This window comes from Somniosus microcephalus, chromosome 11, assembly GCF_052327205.1.
Source record: "Somniosus microcephalus isolate GS21.2 chromosome 11, FLI_Smic_1.0, whole genome shotgun sequence".
NCBI classification, from domain to species: Eukaryota; Metazoa; Chordata; class Chondrichthyes; order Squaliformes; family Somniosidae; genus Somniosus; species Somniosus microcephalus.
The window spans coordinates 91,450,747-91,472,779 of record NC_140997.1 but is presented as its reverse complement, the minus strand read 5'-3'; the positions used below and the strand labels follow the sequence as shown (position 1 = coordinate 91,472,779).

General features: G+C 50.6%; 1 protein-coding gene across 1 annotated transcript; it reads right to left on the bottom strand.

Moving 5' to 3' along the window:
* Positions 1-936: 936 nt before the first annotated feature.
* On the bottom strand, positions 937-19,876 carry hmox2b (heme oxygenase 2b). The gene is made up of 6 exons (XM_086000989.1): positions 19,778-19,876; positions 19,403-19,566; positions 18,498-18,615; positions 11,930-12,421; positions 2,369-2,486; positions 937-1,882 (listed from the first exon to the last, which is right to left on the bottom strand). Exons 2-6 carry the CDS (start codon positions 19,480-19,482, stop codon positions 1,767-1,769), a joined length of 924 nt encoding a protein of 307 aa, XP_085857115.1. The 5' UTR covers positions 19,483-19,566; positions 19,778-19,876; the 3' UTR covers positions 937-1,766.
* Positions 19,877-22,033: the final 2,157 nt, after the last annotated feature.

Sequence of the window (22,033 nt, the reverse complement as noted above, 5' to 3'; positions counted from 1 at the left end):
CCTCGCTAGGGAGACGGAAGCAGTATCAATTCATTCATTCATTCATTCAAATGCAAATTAGATTGTTTTTCAGAAAATAACTTTGGGAAACAATAAATTGAGACATACTGACTTTGGACCTATGGTTACCAAAGCTATCCCGCACGAGGGTTTTCCTCACCTCATGTCTAGGTCTGTTGTAGACTAACTGATAGCAATCAATCTCTATGATTAGGCAACAACCCCATCGACTAGCAATTCGTACTCTGAGCTTTAGTTAGGATTAAACCAGAAATTAAAATACCTCTACTTATGGAATGCATACATGTGTACAGGTTATTTTGTATGACTATAAACCCTGAATCTGCACACAACTTTGTGTTCTAGTAGTGGGGAGGGGTAGCAATATGCTCAAATTCTCTGGGATATTGTGCCAAGATCTGTGGGTTGAGATCAACTAGCAGGTAACAGAGTTGAGCGAAATGGGCTTTTCATCTCCCTGACATTGCTGCCATTCAGCCGCCTAGTTTTCCATTTCACAGTTAACATCAACTGAGTGTCTCAGCTGCCAATCTTGATCCTGCAGCAGAGCAAGATTCTGCTCATGTCCCAGAAGCAATCCTCATTATCCCTGTAGCTTTGTGCCAATGTTAAAGGGATTCAGGATCTAGTAAATAGAAGATTTAATAAATCCAATAAGGAATTCAGGAGCAACTTCTTTACCCAGAGTGGTTAGAATGTGGAACTCACTACCACATGGAGTAGATGAGGCAAATAGCATCAATGCATTTAAGGGGAAGATAGACAAGCACATGAGGGAGAAAGGAATAGGGTGAGATGAAGAGGGCTGGGAGGAGGCTCGTGTGGAGCATAGAACATTTGGGCCGAATGGCCTGTTTCTGTGCTGTAAATTCAATTTAAAGTACGGTCAGTGTAAATGAGGACATTTAGCCAGAGCCTTGTTAGAACATTTAATATTTGAGTGCATAAATACTTTGGATAAAGAGCAAACTTACTGATATTGTACAGGTCCAGTCACTGATTAAAGAAAGTGGAATTTCATACAATGTTACATTTAACTGCATCCCAACCAGACAACACCTGGGAAATGTGTCGGGATCGACAAGGAGGCTAATGCTGAGCCAGAGACATGGAATTTATCAACGTTTCTCCATCTCAGAGTGAGGTACAGGCTGGGGAGGTGCGTGTCTGTCTCAGAGTGAGGTACAGGGTGGATAGGCGAGGGAGGATTTTTGGTGATTTACTACAATTAACCAGCTGCGCTCCTTCAACAAAAGAAATTGTAAAATTCTCACTTTCTCCAAAACAGCTGCAGCAGTGACAGTAAGGACACTACAATTCAGGAAATACACAGGAGTCTGAACGATGCTCAAAGACACTCCACAAGTCTGGCATCTTAGCGAGGCAGTCGCAGGTGGGACTCTGCATTCCCAGCGGAGTCTATTTACATCTTGCTATGACAATGGAATTAATTACAGTGAGCCGTGCTTACCTGAACACTAAACAGACAGAAGAACATTCAACTACGCGATAACAGGCCTCAGTGTCGGAGGCCAAACACAGCATTCAAACGGAGAGGAGTTGGAGCAGGTGTCCACACTGACTCGCTGCCAGTTCTGCTGCATCTCAATTGCACAGATAAAATATTTCTTCTTGTTGGGAGGGGGGGGGGAAACAAGGGAATGGAGATGGGGAGGGAGTGGGAGATGGGAGGGGAGAGGTTTGCATCACTTCTGTTGGACAGTCTATGTCTGTGGCTGTAAACCTCACAGCAGATACCAGCCAGCAGCGAGTGCCAGAAGAGCAGCCAGCACCAGTTGGAAAGGACAGCTCTGCACCATGGCCATCACTGAGTGAAGTGGGCACCCCATTTCACCATCGCCTGGAGAGAGAGAAAAATGGCCAAGGGATTAATCAAGAGGCAGAGAGCTGTGTGCCGCAGTTAATTGCATCGACCTGCCTGTCAGTGAAATACACTGGCGCATCGTACCATAGAACCACAGACCTACACACCACTACATGCAGGTCTGCATCATCATCATCAGCAGGCTGTGCTGCCTGCTGGGAGTCTGTCAGCATTGTGCCGCCCACTGGTGCCAGCAGTCTACACCGAGCTCGAGTTCTCAGACCAGTGCTTGTTCAGATGTTGGCGAGTCAGCCCCTCAGTAAAAACAGGACCAACTCAGCACCGAGGGAACCACTTCCATTGCAGGACAAACTCCAGCTGCCCAATAAATGAATAGTAACTCCAGCAGGCTGGGCACAGCCCCGGGGACTCCCTCCATTCACAGCCCCCGGGACTCCTTCCCTCCCTCTTCCTCCAGTCACATTTCCCACAGGATGGTACCCAGATGCCAAGCTCGCCTACCTTTCGCAGCATAGAATGGGCACTTCCGGGCATCTCCTCTCCCATCATGGAGCGGGATTCCATCGCCCTGCATCACCTCCTCCAGGTTTTTCCCGATCTTATCCAATTCCTCAAAAACCTGCAGGAATTTGTCATTAGAGCAAAGATTAAAAGGGGGCAGTTACTAGCTGTCAGAACCATTCGATGCAAAGTGCGCAGTCGGACAGGTGGGGCCTTTGGAAACAAAGCTGGCAAATGCTAGAAGTTGGTTTACTGCATTGAAGCATCACGGGTTCACTCAACGCAACACCGAGCCTGCCCATTCTCACAGCTGCCAGCAGCTCCAGTAAACATCAATACATGACTGTGCCAAGGGTCGCAGGTCCCACCGAGCCCCCTCATCATCACAAATAACAGCATTCAGGTGTCCGAGGGGAGTTACCGGAAACTCACTCCACTCACTATGCAGGACAGGAGGAAGGAACCACATTCTGTTCATTCAACAACAACTTGCATTTATATAGCACCTTTATCGCAGTAAATTCTCCCAAGGCACTTCACAGAAGTGTTAAGGTCAAAAATTGACACCAAGCCACATAAGGAGATATTAGGACAGGGAAGGAGGTAGGTTTTGAGGAGGAGAGAGAGGCGGAGAGGTTTAGGGAGGGAATTCCAGAGCTTAGGGCCCTGGCAGCTGAAGGCACGGCCGCCAATGGTGGAGCGATTAATATCGGGAATGCACATAAGGTCAGAATTGGAGGAGCGCAGAGATCTTGGAAGATTGTTGGGCTGGAGAAGATTATAGAGATAGGGAGGGGTGAGGCCATGGAGGGATGTGAAAACAATGATGAGAATTTTAAAATCGAGGCATTGCCAGACCGGGAGCCAATGTAGGTCAGCAAACACGGGTGATGGGCTCCAACTGCATCACTACCTGCACCAAGGATAAAAAGAGAAAAAAAACAAGAAATCATAAATAAAGCAGAAAATGGCGGAATCACACAGCGTGGGGGAAAGTGGGCAACGTTTCATGGGAGGGGACATTTCATCAGAAGTGGGGAGCAATCCGCCAAAAGGTCACGACCTGAAACATTTCCGCCATTTTCTCTTCCCATTTTGCTGTGTTTTAAAGAAAAAAAGACATGTATTTATTGTGGTAAACCACTGTTATTGTTGTTCACCGTTGTTGTTGTTGCACACTGTTGTATCTATGTATGCCTCAGCTGGCTCCGCCCCTGGCTCCACCCACATGCCCAGGTATAAAGGTGACTGCTCTGCAGCCCCCCCTGCCTTCTTGGAAACCAGTCAACCACGAGAGGCATGCTCTGTTCTTTGTTAATAAAAGCCTTTTAGTTACTCTCCTAACTCTCCGTCTTTTATGAGTAATTGATAGCGCATCAATTTTATTAACAAAAACAAAATGTCAGCACCAAACGCTGAGCAGCAGGCGCTGCAGCAAATGACGGCACCAAACGCTGAGCAGCAGGCGCTGCTGCATGCCCTCAGACCAACATGCCTGGACCTAGACCCTCAAGAGGCGGGTTCGTCTACCAAGTTCGCACAATGGCTGCGTTGCTTCGAAGCTTACTTGGAAGCCTCAGCCGTGACACTAGATGGAAACAAACTAAAAATCCTGGCCTCCAAGGTGGGCCACCAAGTCTACACGCTCATCCAGGACGCGACTACCTACGCGGCGGCTATCGATCTGCTAAAAGGACAATACACACGCCCGGTAAATACGGTTTATGCCAGACACCTCCTGAGATCCCGCAAACAGCAGTCCAGGGAATCGGTGGAGGCATTCCTACGGGCACTACAGATACTCGGCCGAGCCTGCGATTGTAAAGAGGTATCGGCCGCGACACACACGGAGGGACTTATCCGAGATGCTTTCGTTGCGGGCCTCAAGTCCGACTACTCCCGGCAGAGACTGCTGGAGAAGGGCGAAATCGACCTGAAGAAGGCAGTGTCCCTCGCGCTCTCGCTAGACGCGGCCCACCGGAATATGGACGCATTCTCCCCTAACCGCTCCGCACCGTGGACGCCGCAACCTTGGGTCATGGGACCGCCACCCCCGGCACCAACTGCTGCAGCGATGTCCAAGGGCCCGAAATGTTACTTTTGTGGCCAGGCAAAACACCCCAGAGCACGCTGCCCGGCGAAAAACGCTACCTGCTCTGGCTGCGGGAAGAAAGGACACTACGTCAGCGCCTGCAAAGGTAAAACCGCTAACGCCAGCAGCGCCGCGTGTGAACCGTGGGGGCAGCCATCTTGGACACCTCCAGCCGCGTGGGGATCGGGATCATGGGCGCAGCCATTTTGTCCGCCATCTTGGACGCCTCCAACTCCAATCGCGGGTGACCCGGACTCAACCACCGCCTCGTCTGACGACCACAGCGACTCGCTCGACCATACGCTGGCCTCCGTGACGCTGGACCAATCTCTCCCTCACCAACTGTCCAGGACCATGATGGACATTACGGTAAATGGCCGCGCCACTACCTGCCTTTTCGACAGCGGGAGCACGGAGAGCTTTATCCACCCCTACACGGTGCGCAGTTACTCTCTCCCGGTCCTGCCAACGCGCCATCGGATCTCTATGGCTTCCAAATCCCATTCAGCAGACGTCGGTGGCTACTGTGTAGTGACCCTTTCAGTAAGGGGCACAGAATACAAAAATTTTTAACTTCTTGTCCTGCCCCATCTCTGCGCTGCCGTTCTACTGGGGTTGGATTTTCAGTGCCACCTTAAAAGTGTCACATTAGCGTACGGCGGACCCCTCCCCCCACTCACAGTCTGCAGCCAGCAGCTTTTAAATCGCCCGCCGCGCACCATTTGCAGCCTCTCCATGCTTAAAGTCTCCCCCGCCCCCCCCCCTTGTTCGCTAACCTCACCCGCGACTGTAAGCCCATCGCTACCAAAAGCAGGCGGTACAGTGCCGGGGATAGGAGCTTCATTAAATCCGAAGTAGCAAGACTCCTGAAGGAAGGGATTATTGAGGGTAGCACTAGCCCATGGCGAGCACAAGTGGTGGTAGTGAAGACTGGCGAAAAACAGCGCCTAGTTATTGACTACAGCCAGACGATCAATCGCTACACCCAGTTAGATGCATACCCACTTCCCCGCATATCTGACATGGTCAATCAGATAGCACAATACCGGGTGTTCTCGACGACTGATCTGAAGTCGGCATACCACCAGCTCCCCATCAGGGCTGAGGACCGCCAGTACACAGCTTTTGAAGCTGACGGTCGTCTCTACCACTTCCTCCGAGTCCCCTTCGGCGTCACCAACGGGGTTTCGGTCTTCCAAAGGGATATGGACCGAATGGTTGACCAGAATGCGCTGCAGGCCACCTTCCCCTATCTAGACAACGTCACCATCTGCGGCCACGATCAGCAGGACCATGACGTTAACCTCGAGAAATTCCTCCATACGGCCCAGCGGCTGAATCTAACATACAACAAGGACAAATGTATGTTTCGCACCACGCGCCTCGCCATTCTTGGCTGCGTAGTGGAGAACGGAGTCATCGGCCCCGACCCCGACAGAATGCGCCCCCTTATGGAGCTCCTCCTCCCCCACTGCCAAAAAGCACTGAAGAGATGCCTAGGGTTTTTCTCTTACTATGCTCAGTGGGTGCCCAACTATGCGGACAAAGCCAGACCCCTCATCAAGTCCACCTCCTTCCCCCTGACAGCAGAGGCATGTGCAGCCTTCACTCTCATAAAAAGATGTAAGAAGTCACACAACACCAGGTTATAGTCCAACAGCTTTATTTGAAATCACAAGCTTTCGGAGCGCTGCTCCTTCTTCAGGTGAAGTGGAGAAATGCATAAAGACACAGCTTATATAGTCAGAGAATCATGTCAGATGTTTACAGGTAACCTTTCCAACTGCCATTTATCACACCTCGGCAGAGAGATAATCACAGCAGTCAAAGGTGTGAATGGTGTCCAAACAGGTCAGTCAGGGAAACATTACATCAAAGAACAATGAGGTGGGGTCACAAGGGGTCAAATATTGCAGATGCTGGGGTCTGTATGAAAAACAAAAAAAAACACAAAAAACATTTTTTTTGGCTGGAAATCACAGCAGGTCCGGCCGCATCTGTGTAGAGAGAACAAGCCAATGTCGACTCGAGTCTGGATGACCCTGCGTCAGGTGGGGTTACATGTAGCGTGACATGAACCCAAGATCTCGGTTGAGGCCGTCCTCATGGGTGCGGAACTTGGCTATCAGTTTCTGCTCGACGATTTTGCGTTGTCGTGTGTCTCGAAGGCCGCCTTGGAGAATGCTTACCCGAAGATCGGAGGCTGAATGTCCTTGACTGCTGAAGTGTTCCCCGACTGGGAGGGAACACTCCTGCCTGGTGATTGTTGCGCGGTGTCCGTTCATCCGTTGTCACAGTGTCTGCATGGTCTCGCCGATGTACCATGCTCCGGGGCATCCTTTCCTGCAACGTATGAGGTAGGCAACGTTGGCCGAGTCACATGAGTATGTACCATGTACCTGGTGGGTGGTGTCCTCACGTGTGATGATGGTATCTGTGTTGATGATCTGGCATGTCTTGCAGAGGTTGCTGTGGCAGGGTTGTGTGGTGTCGTGGTCGCTGTTCTCCTGAAAGCTGGGTAATTTGCTGCGAACGATGGTCTGTTTGAGGTTAGGCGGCTGTTTGAAAGCGAGTAGCAATCAATGATCCGGAACAGCAGACAGAGGGATCCACAGTGCAGCAACCGAAGAAGAAAGAGTCAAATTGGACCCCTCTGGAGGGTCGCTGCCCTAAGCTTGACATGTATGCTCAAGCTGTCAGGAGATGCATCAACGCCAGATTCATCAGCCGCACTCACAAGACAGTCCAGAATGTCACCCGAGCACAACGCAACGCCATCCACGCTCTCAAGACCAACTGCAACATCGTCATCAAACCAGGAGACAAAGGAGGTGCCATCGTCATACAGAACAGAACGGACTATTGCAAAGAAGTATACCGACAACCAGGAACACTACAGTTACTCGCAGATCCGACCAAAGAACACACCCGCCAACTCAACAGACTGATCAAAACCTTCGATCCAGACCTTCAAAGCATCCTACATGCTCTCATCCCACGTACTCCCCGCGTGGGAGACTTCTACTGCCTCCCAAAGATACACAAAGCCAACACACCTGGACGTCCTATCGCATCAGGCAACGGAACCCTGTGTGAGAACCTCTCTGGATATGTCGAGGGCATCCTGAAACCCATCGTACAGGGAACCCCCAGCTTCTGTCGCGACACTACAGACTTCTTACAGAAACTCGGCACCCACGGACCAGTTGAACCAGGAACACTCCTCGCCACGATGGACGTCTCGGCACTCTACACCAGTATCCCCCACGATGACGGCATCGCTGCGACAGCCTCAGTACTCAACACCAACAACAGCCAATCTCCAGACGCCATCCTACAACTCATCCGCTTCATCCTTGACCACAATGTCTTCACCTTCGACAACCAGTTCTTTACCCAAACACACGGAACAGCCATGGGGACCAAATTCGCACCCCAATACGCAAACATCTTCATGCACAAGTTCGAGCAAGACTTCTTCGCTGCACAGGATCTCCAACCAACGCTATACACCAGATACATCGACGACATTTTCTTCCTATGGACCCACGGCGAAGAATCACTGAAAAGACTACACGATAACATCAACAAGTTCCATCCCACCATCAAACTCACCATGGACTACTCCTCAGAATCGGTCTCATTCCTGGACACACGAATCTCCATCAAAGACGGACACCTCAGCACTTCACTCTACCGCAAGCCCACGGACAACCTCACGATGCCTCACTTCTCCAACTTCCACCCTAACCACGTTAAAGAAGCCATCCCCTATGGACAAGCCCTGCGAATACACAGGATCCGCTCAGACGAGGAGGAACGCGATGGACACCTACAGACACTGAAAGACGCCCTTGTAAGAACGGGATATGACACTCGACTCGTCGATCGACAGTTCCGGCGGGCCACAGCGAAAAATCGCATAGACCTCCTCAGAAGACAAACACGGGACACAACCAACAGAGTACCCTTCGTCGTCCAGTACTTCCCCGGAGCGGAGAAACTACGCCATGTTCTTCGCAGCCTTCAACATGTCATCAATGACGACGAACACCTTGCTAAGGCCATCCCCACGCCTCCACTACTCGCTTTCAAACAGCCGCCTAACCTCAAACAGACCATCGTTCGCAGCAAATTACCCAGCTTTCAGGAGAACAGCGACCACGACACCACACAACCCTGCCACAGCAACCTCTGCAAGACATGCCAGATCATCAACACAGATACCATCATCACACGTGAGGACACCACCCACCAGGTACATGGTACATACTCATGTGACTCGGCCAACGTTGCCTACCTCATACGTTGCAGGAAAGGATGCCCCGGAGCATGGTACATCGGCGAGACCATGCAGACACTGCGACAACGGATGAACGGACACCGCGCAACAATCACCAGGCAGGAGTGTTCCCTCCCAGTCGGGGAACACTTCAGCAGTCAAGGACATTCAGCCTCCGATCTTCGGGTAAGCATTCTCCAAGGCGGCCTTCGAGACACACAACGCAAAATCGTCAAGCAGAAACTGATAGCCAAGTTCCGCACCCATGAGGACGGCCTCAACCGAGATCTTGGGTTCATGTCACGCTACATGTAACCCCACCTGACGCAGGGTCATCCAGACTCGAGTCGACATTGGCTTGTTCTCTCTACACAGATGCGGCCGGACCTGCTGTGATTTCCAGCCAAAAAAAATGTTTTTTGTGTTTTTCATACAGACCCCAGCATCTGCAATATTTGACCCCTTGTGACCCCACCTCATTGTTCTTTGATGTAATGTTTCCCTGACTGACCTGTTTGGACACCATTCACACCTTTGACTGCTGTGATTATCTCTCTGCCGAGGTGTGATAAATGGCAGTTGGAAAGGTTACCTGTAAACATCTGACATGATTCTCTGACTATATAAGCTGTGTCTTTATGCATTTCTCCACTTCACCTGAAGAAGGAGCAGCGCTCCGAAAGCTTGTGATTTCAAATAAAGCTGTTGGACTATAACCTGGTGTTGTGTGACTTCTTACATTTGTCCACCCCAGTCCAACTCCGGCATCTCCACACCATGGCTCATAAAAAGAGATATTGCGAAGGCCACAGTGCACGCAGTGGATGAGTCCATCCCTTTCCAAGTGGAGAGCGACGCATCCGACTTCACCCTAGCTGCAACCCTTAACCAGGCGGGGAGACCCGTGGCCTTTTTCTCAAGGACCCTCCAGGGCCCCGAGATTCGACACTCCTCTGTCGAAAAGGAGGCCCAGGCCATTGTGGAAGCGGTGCGACATTGGAGGCATTACCTGGCCGGAAAACGATTTACCCTGCTCACTGACCAGCGTTCAGTGGCTTTTATGTTTAACAATAAGCAGAGGGGCAAAATCAAGAACGACAAGATCTTGAGGTGGAGAATTGAACTCTCCACCTACAATTACGATATTTTGTACCGGCCCGGGAAACTCAATGAGCCCCCAGATGCCCTATCACGTGGTACATGCGCCAACGCGCAGGTTGATAGACTGCAGACCCTCCACAATGACCTCTGCCACCCGGGGGTCACCAGGTTCTTCCATTTCATCAAATCCCGTAACCTGCCCTACTCCATCGAGGAGGTCAGGACCATGACCAGGAACTGCCAAATCTGTGCCGAGTGCAAACCGCATTTTTATAGGCCAGACAGAGCAAGCCTGATCAAGGCCACTCGCCCCTTCGAGCGCCTGAGCGTCGATTTTAAAGGGCCCCTCCCCTCCTCTGACCGCAACGTGTACTTCCTCAACATAATTGATGAGTACTCCCGTTTCCCGTTTGCCATCCCTTGCCCAGACATGACCAGTACCACGGTCATTAAAGGTCTGAATGACCTTTTCGCCTTGTTCGGCTTCCCTAGCTATATCCATAGCGACCGGGGCTCATCCTTTATGAGCGACGAACTCCGTCAGTACCTGCTCACGAGAGGTATTGCTACAAGCAGAACCACCAGCTACAACCCCCGGGGGAACGGCCAGGTGGAAAGAGAGAACGCGACGGTTTGGAAGGCCGTCCTCTTAAACTTAAAATCTAAGGGCCTTCCGACCTCTCGCTGGCAGGAGGTCCTCCCTGCGGCGCTCCACTCCATTCGGTCACTGCTTTGTACGGCCACCAATGCCACCCCCCATGAAAAAATGTTCACTTTCCCCAGGAAGTCCACATCGGGGACCTCGCTACCGACATGGCTGACGTCTCCAGGACCCGTCCTACTGCGGAAGCACGCGAGGTCCCATAAAACGGACCCCCTGGTCGAGAGGGTGAGCCTCCTCCACGCCAACCCCCAGTATGCTTACGTGGCGTACCCGGACGGGCGGGAGGACACAGTCTCCATACGAGACCTCGCACCTTCGGGTGCCCCTGAAACACTACCATTGCCATCCACCACTACCCACAACCCAACCCCTGTAGACGGCATGCCGCAGCCCCAGGACCTGTCATTGACCACCCAACCACTCAATGAGACGCCAGATTCAACGTTGGATGCTGCACCATCACCGCCGCCACCACGACGATCAGGACGGCATACAAGGCCACCTGATAGACTTACTTACATGAACCTTTAATACACTTCACCCCGCCGGACTCAATTTTAAACAAGGGGTGAATGTGGTAAACCACTGTTATTGTTGTTCACCGTTGTTGTTGTTGTTGCACACTGTTGTATCTATGCATGCCTCAGCTGGCTCCGCCCCTGGCTCCACCCACATGCCCAGGTATAACGGTAACTGCTCTGCAGCCCCCCCTGCCTTCTTGGAAACCAGTCAACCACGAGAGGCATGCTCTGTTCTTTGTTAATAAAAGCCTTTTAGTTACTCTCCTAACTCTCCGTCTTTTATGAGTAATTGATAGCGCATCATTTATATAGCGCTTTTCACGACCTCAGGATGTCTCAAAGCGCTTTACAGCTAATGAAGTATTATTGGAAGTGTAGTCACTATTGTCATGTAGGAAACACGGCAGCCAATTTGCGCACAGCAAGCTCCTACAAACAGCAATGTGATAATGACCAGAGAATCTGTTTTTGTTATGTTGATCGAGGGATAAATATTGGCCAGGACACCGGGGGGGAACTCCCCTGCTCTTCTTCGAAATAGTGGCCATGGGATCTTTTACATCCACTTGAGAGCGCAGATGGGGCCTTGGTTTAATGTCTCATCCAAAAGACTCCCTCAGTACTGCACTGGAGTGTCAGCCTAGATTCTTGTGTGCAAGTCCCTGGAGTGGGATTTGAACCCACAACCTTCTGACTCAGAGGCGAGTGTGCTACCCACTGAGCCACAGCTGACACTATTACATGGCAACACCCGGTTCATCAGAACTTCACATGGCAAAAACTGCTTCCGGACCAGCTGCATCCCATGACACAAAAGACAGTGTGAGGTGGGACACAGCCACTCAAAGGCTGGCAGTGGGAGCCGTGCTCCTCCCCGCTAACGCCCCTCGGTAACGCTCACCTCCATGTTGAAGTGGAAAGCCCGGTTGGCCTCCTCCACGATCCTCTCTCTGCTCTGCCCGCTGGTCTCCAGGGTGTTCAGCCGCGATCGGTACAGCTGCTTGAAGCGGGCGGGGTTGGAAATGTTGTCGAAGGTGTAGAACTGCACGCCTTCTCCGGTGCTGGGCAGGCGCAGGGCTCTCTGCGCCACTTTCTTCAGCACCTGCCCCCCCGACAGGTCACCCATGTAGCGGGTGTAGGCGTGCGCCGCCAGTAGCTCGGGTTCGTGCTCCCCCACGTGACGGATCCGCTCCACGTATCTCGTCGTGGCCTCTGAACGCTCGATCTGGTCCTGCCAGCCTGCCCCATAGAAGTACTCCAGGTCTTTGGCCAGAGCCTCCGTGCGGTGCAGCTCGAGCGGGAAGTAGAGGGGAGCGAAGCCGGGATGCTCTGCGTTCTTATCCATCTCCTCCTCCAGGGCAGAGTAGGTGAAGTACAGCGCCACCGTGCCCAGCTGTAACACAAGGTGGCAACAGTGATGGAACAGCTCAGGGCACCAAATCATAGTTAGTTTCGCTGATCTGCTACCCTCTCCTCCCGCAGGCACGGGAGGTTTGTTTAACAGACGCCTGATATCCTCCGGTACCTCTAACGAGTGAACATTCATGTGCGAGACTAATATCGGCAAGTTACCCAATCATTGAGGAGGAGAAATGGGACATCGAAGCCAAGCTCGTCTCCGTCCTCACTCCTGACCTTTCCAGTAGCGGTCACCAGACAGCAATCAGCAGCAGGAAGCTTGGCTGATTTTGTTTCTTCCTCTCCTTCCCTAACCCAGGGGTGCTGAGGCCAAATGTAGCCTTAGCCTCCCGCACCCAGCTGCTGCCCTGGCCAAGTGCAACAGATTCTAAACACACTCTTGAAATCTCGGCCCCACAACTTTAACTCTTTTCTCTTCGTGCAAGTATCCCAGACCACTGTGTGCTGCGCTGTATCACAGTGGGCTGTCCCTAACCCTAATCTAAACACTAAAAAGGCAAGCTATCTGAGAGGTAAGGGATAAATCCCAGTGCCTCCTGATCTGTAGCTCCGTGTTACCCTGCCTGATGCTAGCACCCACTAGGCCATCAAGGGAAACTTTCCAAAGAAACCAGCAAGTGTGCCACCTGTTTAAAGAGCGGAGAGCTCACTTCACAATTTACATTAATGATTTAGACTTTGGAATCAAAAGCACAATTTCTAAATTTGCGGATGATACCAAATTGGGGGGGGGGGGGCGGATAGTCAATACTGAGGAGGACTGCAACAAATTACAGGAGGACATTAATAAACTTGCAGAATGGGCAAATGAAGTTCAACACAGATAAATGTGAGGTTATTACATTTTGGTAGGAAGAATAGGGAGGTCACTTATCACTTGGAGGGTGCGAGTCTAGGTGGGGTAGAGGAACAAAGGGATCTCGGAGTACAAATACACAAATTACAAAGTTGCAACACAGGTTAGCAAGGCCATAAAAAAAGCAAACCAAGCACTAGGGTTTATTTCTAGAGGGATAGAATTGAAAAGTAGGGAAGTTATGCTAAACCTGTATCGAACCTTGGTTAGACCACACTTTGAGCACTGCGTGCAGTTCTGGTCGCCATATTATAAAAAGGATATCGAGGCACTGGAGAGAGTGCAGAGAAGATTTACAAGGATGATACCAGAAATGCGAGGGTATACCTATCAGGAAAGGATGAACAGGCTGGGTCTCTTTTCTCTTGAAAAAAGGCTGAGGGGTGACCTAATAGAGGTCTTTAAAATGATGAAAGGTTTTGATAAGTGGATTCAGAGAGAATGTTTCCACTTGTGGGGAAGAGCATAACTAGAGGCCATCAGTATAAGATAGTCACCAAGAAATCCAATAGGGAATTCAGAAGAAACTTCTTTACCCAAAGAGTGGTGAGAATGTGGAACTCGCTACCACAGGGAGTGGTTGAAGCGAATATTATAGATGCATTTAAGGGGAGGCTGGACAAGCATATGAGAGAGAAGGGAATAGAGGGTTACACTGATAGATTTAGATGAGGAAAGACAGCAGGAGGCTCGGGTGGAGCATAAACGCTGGCATGAACTGGTTGGGCCAAATGACCTGTTTCTGTGCCGTATATCCTATGTAATTCTATGTAATAAGGATCGTTAAACAGCCTCTTCGGGTGGGTCAGTATGGTTAAAATTTTATAAACCCCATGGACTAATTTCAACCCCGCCCCCACCCTAAGCAGGTCCGAGTGACAGGTCCGTGTGATGGGCAATGATGGGGCCCGGGGAGCTCGCCCGCCCGGTGATGGGGCCCGGGGAGCTCGCCCGCCCTGTGATGGGGCACGGGGAGCTCGCCCGCCCGGTGATGGGGCACGGGGAGCTCGCCCGCCCGGTGATGGGGCACGGGGAGCTCGCCCGCCCGGTGATGGGGCACGGGGAGCTCGCCCGCCCGGTGATGGGGCACGGGGAGCTCGCCCGCCCGGTGATGGGGCACGGGGAGCTCGCCCGCCCGGTGATGGGGCACGGGGAGCTCGCCCGCCCGGTGATGGGGCACGGGGAGCTCGCCCGCCCGGTGATGGGGCACGGGGAGCTCGCCCGCCCTGTGATGGGGCACAGGGAGCTCGCCCGCCCGGTGATGGGGCACGGGGAGCTCGCCCGCCCTGTGATGGGGCCTGCTCACACAATGGCATTTTAAATCCTTGACAATAAATGGATCAATTTAAACAGTGATGTGCTGAGCCAAGCACTTCCAGAACAGTCTGCATTCATATAACCAGACAATGAAGTGCCCACAATGGGCCAAATCCTGTGCAGGTCAATGGGTCAATCCTTTCCCATCATCCATCTGTTCATGCTGACATCACACCTATTATGCCCCAGAGTCACCCTTTCTGTATCCACCATGTGTTGCAGCCTATCTCCTGCTACACAACCTCACACATCCAGTCTACAGGACCCCTCGCAACCTGAGAGAGCACAGACAGCAAAGACTATAATCACACACATGAACAAGGAGCAGGAGTAGGCCACTCGGCCCCTCGAGCCTGCTCTGCCATTCAATAAGATCATGGCTGATCTGATTACCCCACATTCCCACCTACCCCCGATAACCTTTCACCCCCTTGCTTATCAAGAATCTATCTACCTCTGCCTTAAAAATATTAAAAGACTCTACTTCCTCCGCCTGAGGAAGAGATTCACGACCCTCTGAGAAAAAATTTCTCCTCATCTCTGTCTTAAATAGGCGACCCCTTATTTTTAAACAGTGACCCCTAGTTCTAGATTCTCCCACAAGAGGAAACATCCTCTCCACATCACCCGGTCAAGACCCCTCAGGATCTTATATGTTTCAATCGAGTCACCTCTTACTCTTCTAAACTCCAGCCGATACAAGCCTAGCCTGTCCAACCTTTCCTCATGAGACAACCCGCCCATTCCAGGTATTAGTCTAGTAAACCTTCTCTGAATTGCTTCCAACGCATTTACATCCTTCCTTAAATAAGGAGACCAATACTGTACACAGTACTCCAGATGTGGTCTCACCAATGCCCTGTATAACTGAAGCATAACCTCCTTACTTTTGTATTCAATTCCCCTCGTAATAAACGATAACATTCACAGAAATCACAGAAACCTCACAGTGCAGATAGAGGCCATTTCGGCCCATCGAGCCTGCACCGACACATATCCCACCCTATCCCTGTAACCCCACGTATTTAATCCCCCTAACACTAAGGGTCAATTTATCATAGCCAATCAACCTAACCCGCACATCTTTGGACTGTGGGAGGAAACCGGAGCACCCGGAGGAAACCCACGCAAACACGGGGAGAATGTGCAAACTCCACACAGACAGTCGCCCGAGGCCGGATTCGAACTCGGGTCTCTGGCGCTGTGAGGCAACAGTGCTAACCACTATGCCACCGTGCTGCCCATTAACATTCTATTATAGAAACATAGAAGATAGGAGGAGTAGGCCATTCGGCCCCTCGAGCCTGCTCCGCCATTCGATGAGATCATGGCTGATCATCCAAACTCAGTACCCCGTACCTGCCTTCTCCCCATATCCCTTGATACCTTTAGCTCCAAGAAATATATCTAACTCCTTCTTGAATATATTTAAAGACTTGGCCTCAACCGCCTTCTGTGGTAGAGAATTCCACAGGTTCACCACTCTCTGGGTGAAGAAATTCTTCCTCATCCCTGTCCTAAATGGCTTACCCCTTATCCTTAGACTATGACCCCTGGTTCTGGACTCTCCGACCATCGGGAACATTCTACCTGCATCTAGTTTGTCCAGACCTGTCAGAATTTTATAAGTTTCGATGAGATCCCCTCTCATTCTTCTAAACTCCAGCGCGTATAATCCCAATCGACCCAATCTCTCCTCATACGTCATTCCTGCCATCCCAGGGATCAGCCTTGTGAATCTTCGCTGAACTCCTTCCATGGCAAGAACATCCTTCCTCAGATAAGGCGACCAAAACTGCACACAGTACTCAAGGTGTGGTCTCACCAAGGCCCTGTACAACTGCAGCAGGACATCCTTGCTCCTGTACTCAAACCCTTTCGCTATGAAGGCCAACATACCATTTGCCTTCTTCACCGCCTGCTGCACCTGCATGCTTACCTTCAGTGACTGGTGCACAAGGGCACCCAGGTCTCGTTGCACTTCCCCTTCTCCCAATCTATTGCCATTCAGATAATAGTCTGCCTTCCTGTTTTTGACACCAAAGTGGATAACCTCGCATTTATCCACGTTATATTGCATCTGCCACGCTTCTGCCCATTCACCCAACCTGTCCAAATCATCCTGGAGTTTCTTGGTATCCTCCTCGCAGCACACACGCCCACCCAGCTTTGTGTCGTCTGCAAACTTGGAGATATTACATCTAGTTCCCTTATCTAGATCATTAATGTATATTGTGAATAGCTGGGGTCCAAGGACCGATCCCTGCGGTACCCAACTAGTCACTGCCTGCCACTCGGAAAAAGACCCGTTAATTCCTACTCTCTGCTTTCTGTCCGCCAACCAGTTCTCTATCCAAGTCAATACCTTGCCCCCAATCCCATGTGCCTTAACTTTACACGCTAATCTCTTATGCGGGACCTATCGAAAGCCTTTTGAAAGTCCAAATACACCACATCTACTGGTTCTCCCTTATCTATTTTCCCAGTTACATCCTCAAAAAATTCCAGTAGATTAGTCAAGCACGATTTACCTTTTGTAAATCCATGTTGACTTTGTCCGATCCTGTCACTGTTTTCCAAGTGCTCAGCTATTACATCCTTTATAATGGACTCTAGCATTTTCCCCACTACCGATGTCAGGCTTACCGGTCTGTAATTCCCCGCTTTCTCTCTACCACCCTTTTTGAATAGTGGGGTAACATTAGCTACCCTCCAATCCATGGCTACAGTTCCAGATTCCAGCGAATTTTGGAAGATGATCAGCAATGCATCTACTATTTCTAGGGCCACCTCCTTAAGTACCCTAGGATGTAGATTATCAGGCCCTGGGGATTTATCGGCCTTCAATCCCGTCAATTTCCCTAACACCATTTCCCTACAAATACTGATTTCTTTCAGTTCCTCCCTCTCATCAGACCCTATGTTCTCTAACAACTCTGGGAGGTTATTTGTGTCCTCCTTTGTGAAGACAGAACCAAAATATGCATTTAATTGGTCTGCCATTTCTTTGTTCCCCATTATAACTTCCCCTGCTTCTGACTGCAAGGGACCTACACTTGATTTCACTAATCTTTTTCTCTTCACATATCTATAAAAGTTCTTACAGTCAGTTTTTATGTTCCCTGAAAGCTTACTTTCATATTCTATTTTCCCCTTCTTAATTAATCCCTTTGTCCTCCTTTGTTGAATCCTAAACTGCTCCCAATCCTCAGGGTTATCACTTTTTCTGGCCAATTTATATGCCCTCTCCTTGAATCTTATGCTATCCCTAATTTCCCTTGTTAGCCACAGTTGAGTCACCCTTTTTGTTTTATTCATCCATGCGGTCTTTGAATGTTTGCCATTGCCTATCCACCATCAACCCTGAGTGACATTCCCCAAACAATCCTACCCAATTCGCGCCTCATACCATCGTAGTTTCCTTTATTTAAATTCAGGACCCCAGTCTCCGAGTCAACTACTTCACTCTCCATCCTAATGAAGAATTCTATCATATTATGATCGCTCTGACCCAAGGGGCCTCATACAACAAGATTGCTAATTACCTGCATACTAACCTTTTGCGATTCATGCACTAGGACACCCAGATCCCTCTGCAATCTCTCACCATTTAAATAATATGCTTCTTTTTATTCTTCCTGCCAAAATGGACAACTTCACATTTTCCCACATTATACTCCATTTGCCAGATCTTTGCCCACTCACTTAACCTATCTATATCCCTTTGTAGCCTCCTTATGTCCTCTTCACAATTTACTTTCCTACCCATCTTTGTGTCATCAGCAAATTTAGCAACCATACCTTCGGTGCCTTAATCCAAGTAATTTATATAAATTGTAAAAAGTTGAGGCACACCACTCGTTACATCTTGCCCCACCTCAAACAGTTCTTGCCGAATCTTGCCCTTCAGGAACTCCTTCACAAACTGAGTGTTCTCTGCTCGATCATGCGACTCCTTTGTTCCCTCCTTAAGGATCTCCGATAGGTCCGTGGGGCTGTGGTGGGGGTGGGGGTGGAAAAGGAGAAAAATTAGAGCTAGCAATGAGTAGACAAGAGCTGGTAGGCCGGATTGGGGTAGAGAACAAGGGGGAGCGAGCAGAGAGAGACAGGAGTTTGTTTTTATTCTACTCAAAAGTGAAGGTAAATGGAATACGTTGCCATTATTTGTATAGGGGTCAACAAGCATTACCAGGTCAGGGGTCAGGTGCACTAACAGTGCAGTAAAGCTCTCTCTGCGCTCTCCCAACAATGAATCTTGACTCTAGTCCTGGAAAAGCACTACGGTGAAATTCTCATTTCCCACACCAGCCACCCTTGGGGCCTCTCTGACTGGAAAACCAATGTAATTGCCCATTGATCAGCCATGATCTCATTGAATGGTAGAACAGGCTCAAGGTGCTGAATGGCCTCCTCCTGTTCCTATGATCAGTTGCTTGGTGCTGTGCGCATGCAGCAATTGAGACTGTCACCTGTACACAAACTGGGTGAGACATTCCTCCCAAGGAGATGAGGAGCCATCACACTCATTAGGTGCGGTACCCTGACGCCTGTATAATTAAAACTTCTGGTGATCAACGGAGTTGTAGGAATATCTGCTGCTCACTAGTCAGGAGAAGGGCCGGCATCAATCACTGAGATCTCTCGCATGGTCGGTCAATTCATCCCCACTGCAGAGAAAGGTCCCTCTCCCAATCCACACACTAGGCTTTAAACCATTACTGCAGAGAGTTGGTCAACTCAAACTGGTCTGGATTGCCTACCCCCACTCAAAACAGCACAAACCTGACGTGGTCCCCGTCCATTCCGATCTCCTCTACCACGCTGGGCAGCTCCGCAGTCTCCTTAGCTTTGGTGGGCGACATCACTCAGTGTTTTCAATGCTGGCAGCTGCTGCTTGAGCTGACCATGGCTCGGTCAGTGACAGGCGGGTGGGCAGCACCGGGCTCCTGGGAACAAGAGAAATGACAAACAGTCAGACACAAAGCCTCCAAACCCAAACCCCATCAGGACCCGCAAGGGGGCAAGGGGACAGAAGGCAGGGGGACAGAGGGCAAGGGGAGCAGAGTGAGACTCGGAGGAGTAACCGAGAGAGAAATGAGTCGCCCCTCGCCCTAGCCCAGTGCTGCCGTCTCTCTCTCTAGCGCCGGGCTCGAGTACCTGGCTCCGGGGTTGGGGCCTGTTTCTGGCTGGCGTTCGGCGGATATGTCGTCAGAGACGCCGCCGTGACCGGAAATTGCGTTGTGCGCGTTGCCATGGGAGCTGCTGCCGAGTCACCCCCCTCATCCTCACGCCCAAGGGTAGTGGAGAAAGTGAGAAGCCCCTGCCCCAAACTATGCACAACGACAGGTTCCACCTTAGCCTCCCCTCATTGGGCTGAATCTCTCAGACCCTCCACCTCCAGGATAGTGGCGACCAGCCTGGAGCCTCCAACTCCGGGACTGAGACTAGGCCAAGGGAACTCCGGGAGTGAAACTGGGCTATGCGAACTCCGGGAGTGAAACTGGGCCAAGAGAACTCCGGGAGTGAAACTGGGCCAGGGGAACTCCGGGAGTGAAACTGGGCCAAGGCAACTCCGGGAGTGAAACTGGGCCAGGGGAACTCCGGGGGTGGCATAGTGGTTAGCACTGTTGCCTCACAGCGCCAGGGACCCGGGTTCGAATCCGGCCTCGGGCGACTGTCTGTGTGGAGTTTGCACATTCTCCCCGTGTTTGCGTGGGTTTCCTCCGGGTGCTCCGGTTTCCTCCCACAGTCCAAAGATGTGCGGGTTAGGTTGATTGGCTATGATAAATTGACCCTTAGTGTTAGGGGGATTAAATACGTGGGGTTACGGGGATAGGGTGGGATATTTGTTGGTGTAGGGGTTACGGGGATCGGGTGGGATATGTGTCGGTGCAGGCTCGATGGGCCGAAATGGCCTCTATCTGCACTGTGGGGTTTCTGTGATCTGAGGAGTGAAACTGGGCCAAGACAACTCCGGGAGTGAAACTGGGCCAGGGGAACTCCGGGAGTGAAACTGGGCCAGGGGAACTCCGGGAGTGAAACTGGGCCAGGGGAACTCCGGGAGTGAAACTGGGCCAGGGGAACTCCGGGAGTGAAACTGGGCCAGGGGAACTCCGGGAGTGAAACTGGGCCAAGAGAACTCCGGGAGTGAAACTGGGCCAAGAGAACTCCGGGAGTGAAACTGGGCCAGGGCAACTCCGGGAGTGAAACTGGGCCAGGGGAACTCCGGGAGTGAAACTGGGCCAGGGCAACTCCGGGAGTGAAACTGGGCCAGGGCAACTCCGGGAGTGAAACTGGGCCAGGGCAACTCTGGGAGTGAAACTGGGCCAGGGCAACTCCGGGAGTGAGATTGAAGGCCAGGGGAAGGGAGTCCATGGAACATGGAGCTGAACTTTCTTGGCAGGGCAGAACTAGGCCAATACCCACTAATAATTACTATCCAAAAAAGAGCCACCAAATTTTGGAAACACCTAAAAATGAGCAACCCCCACTGCTATCATTACGAAGCCTTGAAATGCCAAGAGAGGACCATAAAGAAGAACACCCTCAGTCAACTAGTCCTGGGACTCAGTGAAGCAACCATTAACACTACTAACAATAACCAGCCCCAGGACAGTGACATTGTAGCACAGAGAATTCGACCCAACACAATTGTCACTAAGCAAAAGGAAAAATACCTGTCATATTGGGCAGAAACAACAAAAACCCAAAGCAAACTCAATTGCTACTTGGCCCCAGACAATACAACATAGCTGATTACCTGACCATGGTAAAGGATAGCAAACTGAGAAAAACCTTGACAAGGTACAGACTTAGTGAACATAGCCTGGCGATCGAAAAAGGCAGACACAGGCAGACCAGGCTGCCAAGAGAGGACAGGATATGCTCTCACTGCAGTCAGGGAGTGGTGGAGACAGAGATGCACTTCCTCACAGCTTGTGGAAAATATCAGGGCATCAGGAAGAATTTCTACCCAAAATTCACACAAATATGCCCTGAATTCAGAAATTTGAATGACGACCAAAAACTCCCATACCTACTAGGGGAAGAGAGAAACTGTGTAACATTAGCGGCACACTATGTTACAGCTTGCCATAAACAGAGGGACAACCAGTAAACCTAAGAAAAGAGTATATACAAATTATATGAATGTATATTTATACACTCAGGGATATATCTGTTTATACACTGTACGAATAGATCTGCGTTTATGTGTTCAACCATAAATGTATTCCGATGCTTTGGCAACATAAGATGTACCTTATCATGCCAATAAAGCGAATGGAATTGAATTGAATTGAGTCAGGTTCGATACAGAGTTGTTTTTCTGCCTTCAGTGAACCCAGGTCTGCGTGTGCTACAGCTCTATAAGAAGGGATACATTCCTGAGGGTGGAGGATATTGGGACATATG

Coding starts and splice junctions, on each gene's coding strand:
- hmox2b (XM_086000989.1), bottom strand. CDS start 19,482: ATGTCGCCCACCAAAGCTAAGGAGACTGCGGAGCTGCCCAGCGTGGTA. Junction 2,487..11,929: donor CTTTCCACTTCAACATGGAG/GTGAGCGTTACC, acceptor AAATTCCTGCAG/GTTTTTGAGGAATTGGATAA. Junction 1,883..2,368: donor CCCATTCTATGCTGCGAAAG/GTAGGCGAGCTT, acceptor CTCTCTCTCCAG/GCGATGGTGAAATGGGGTGC.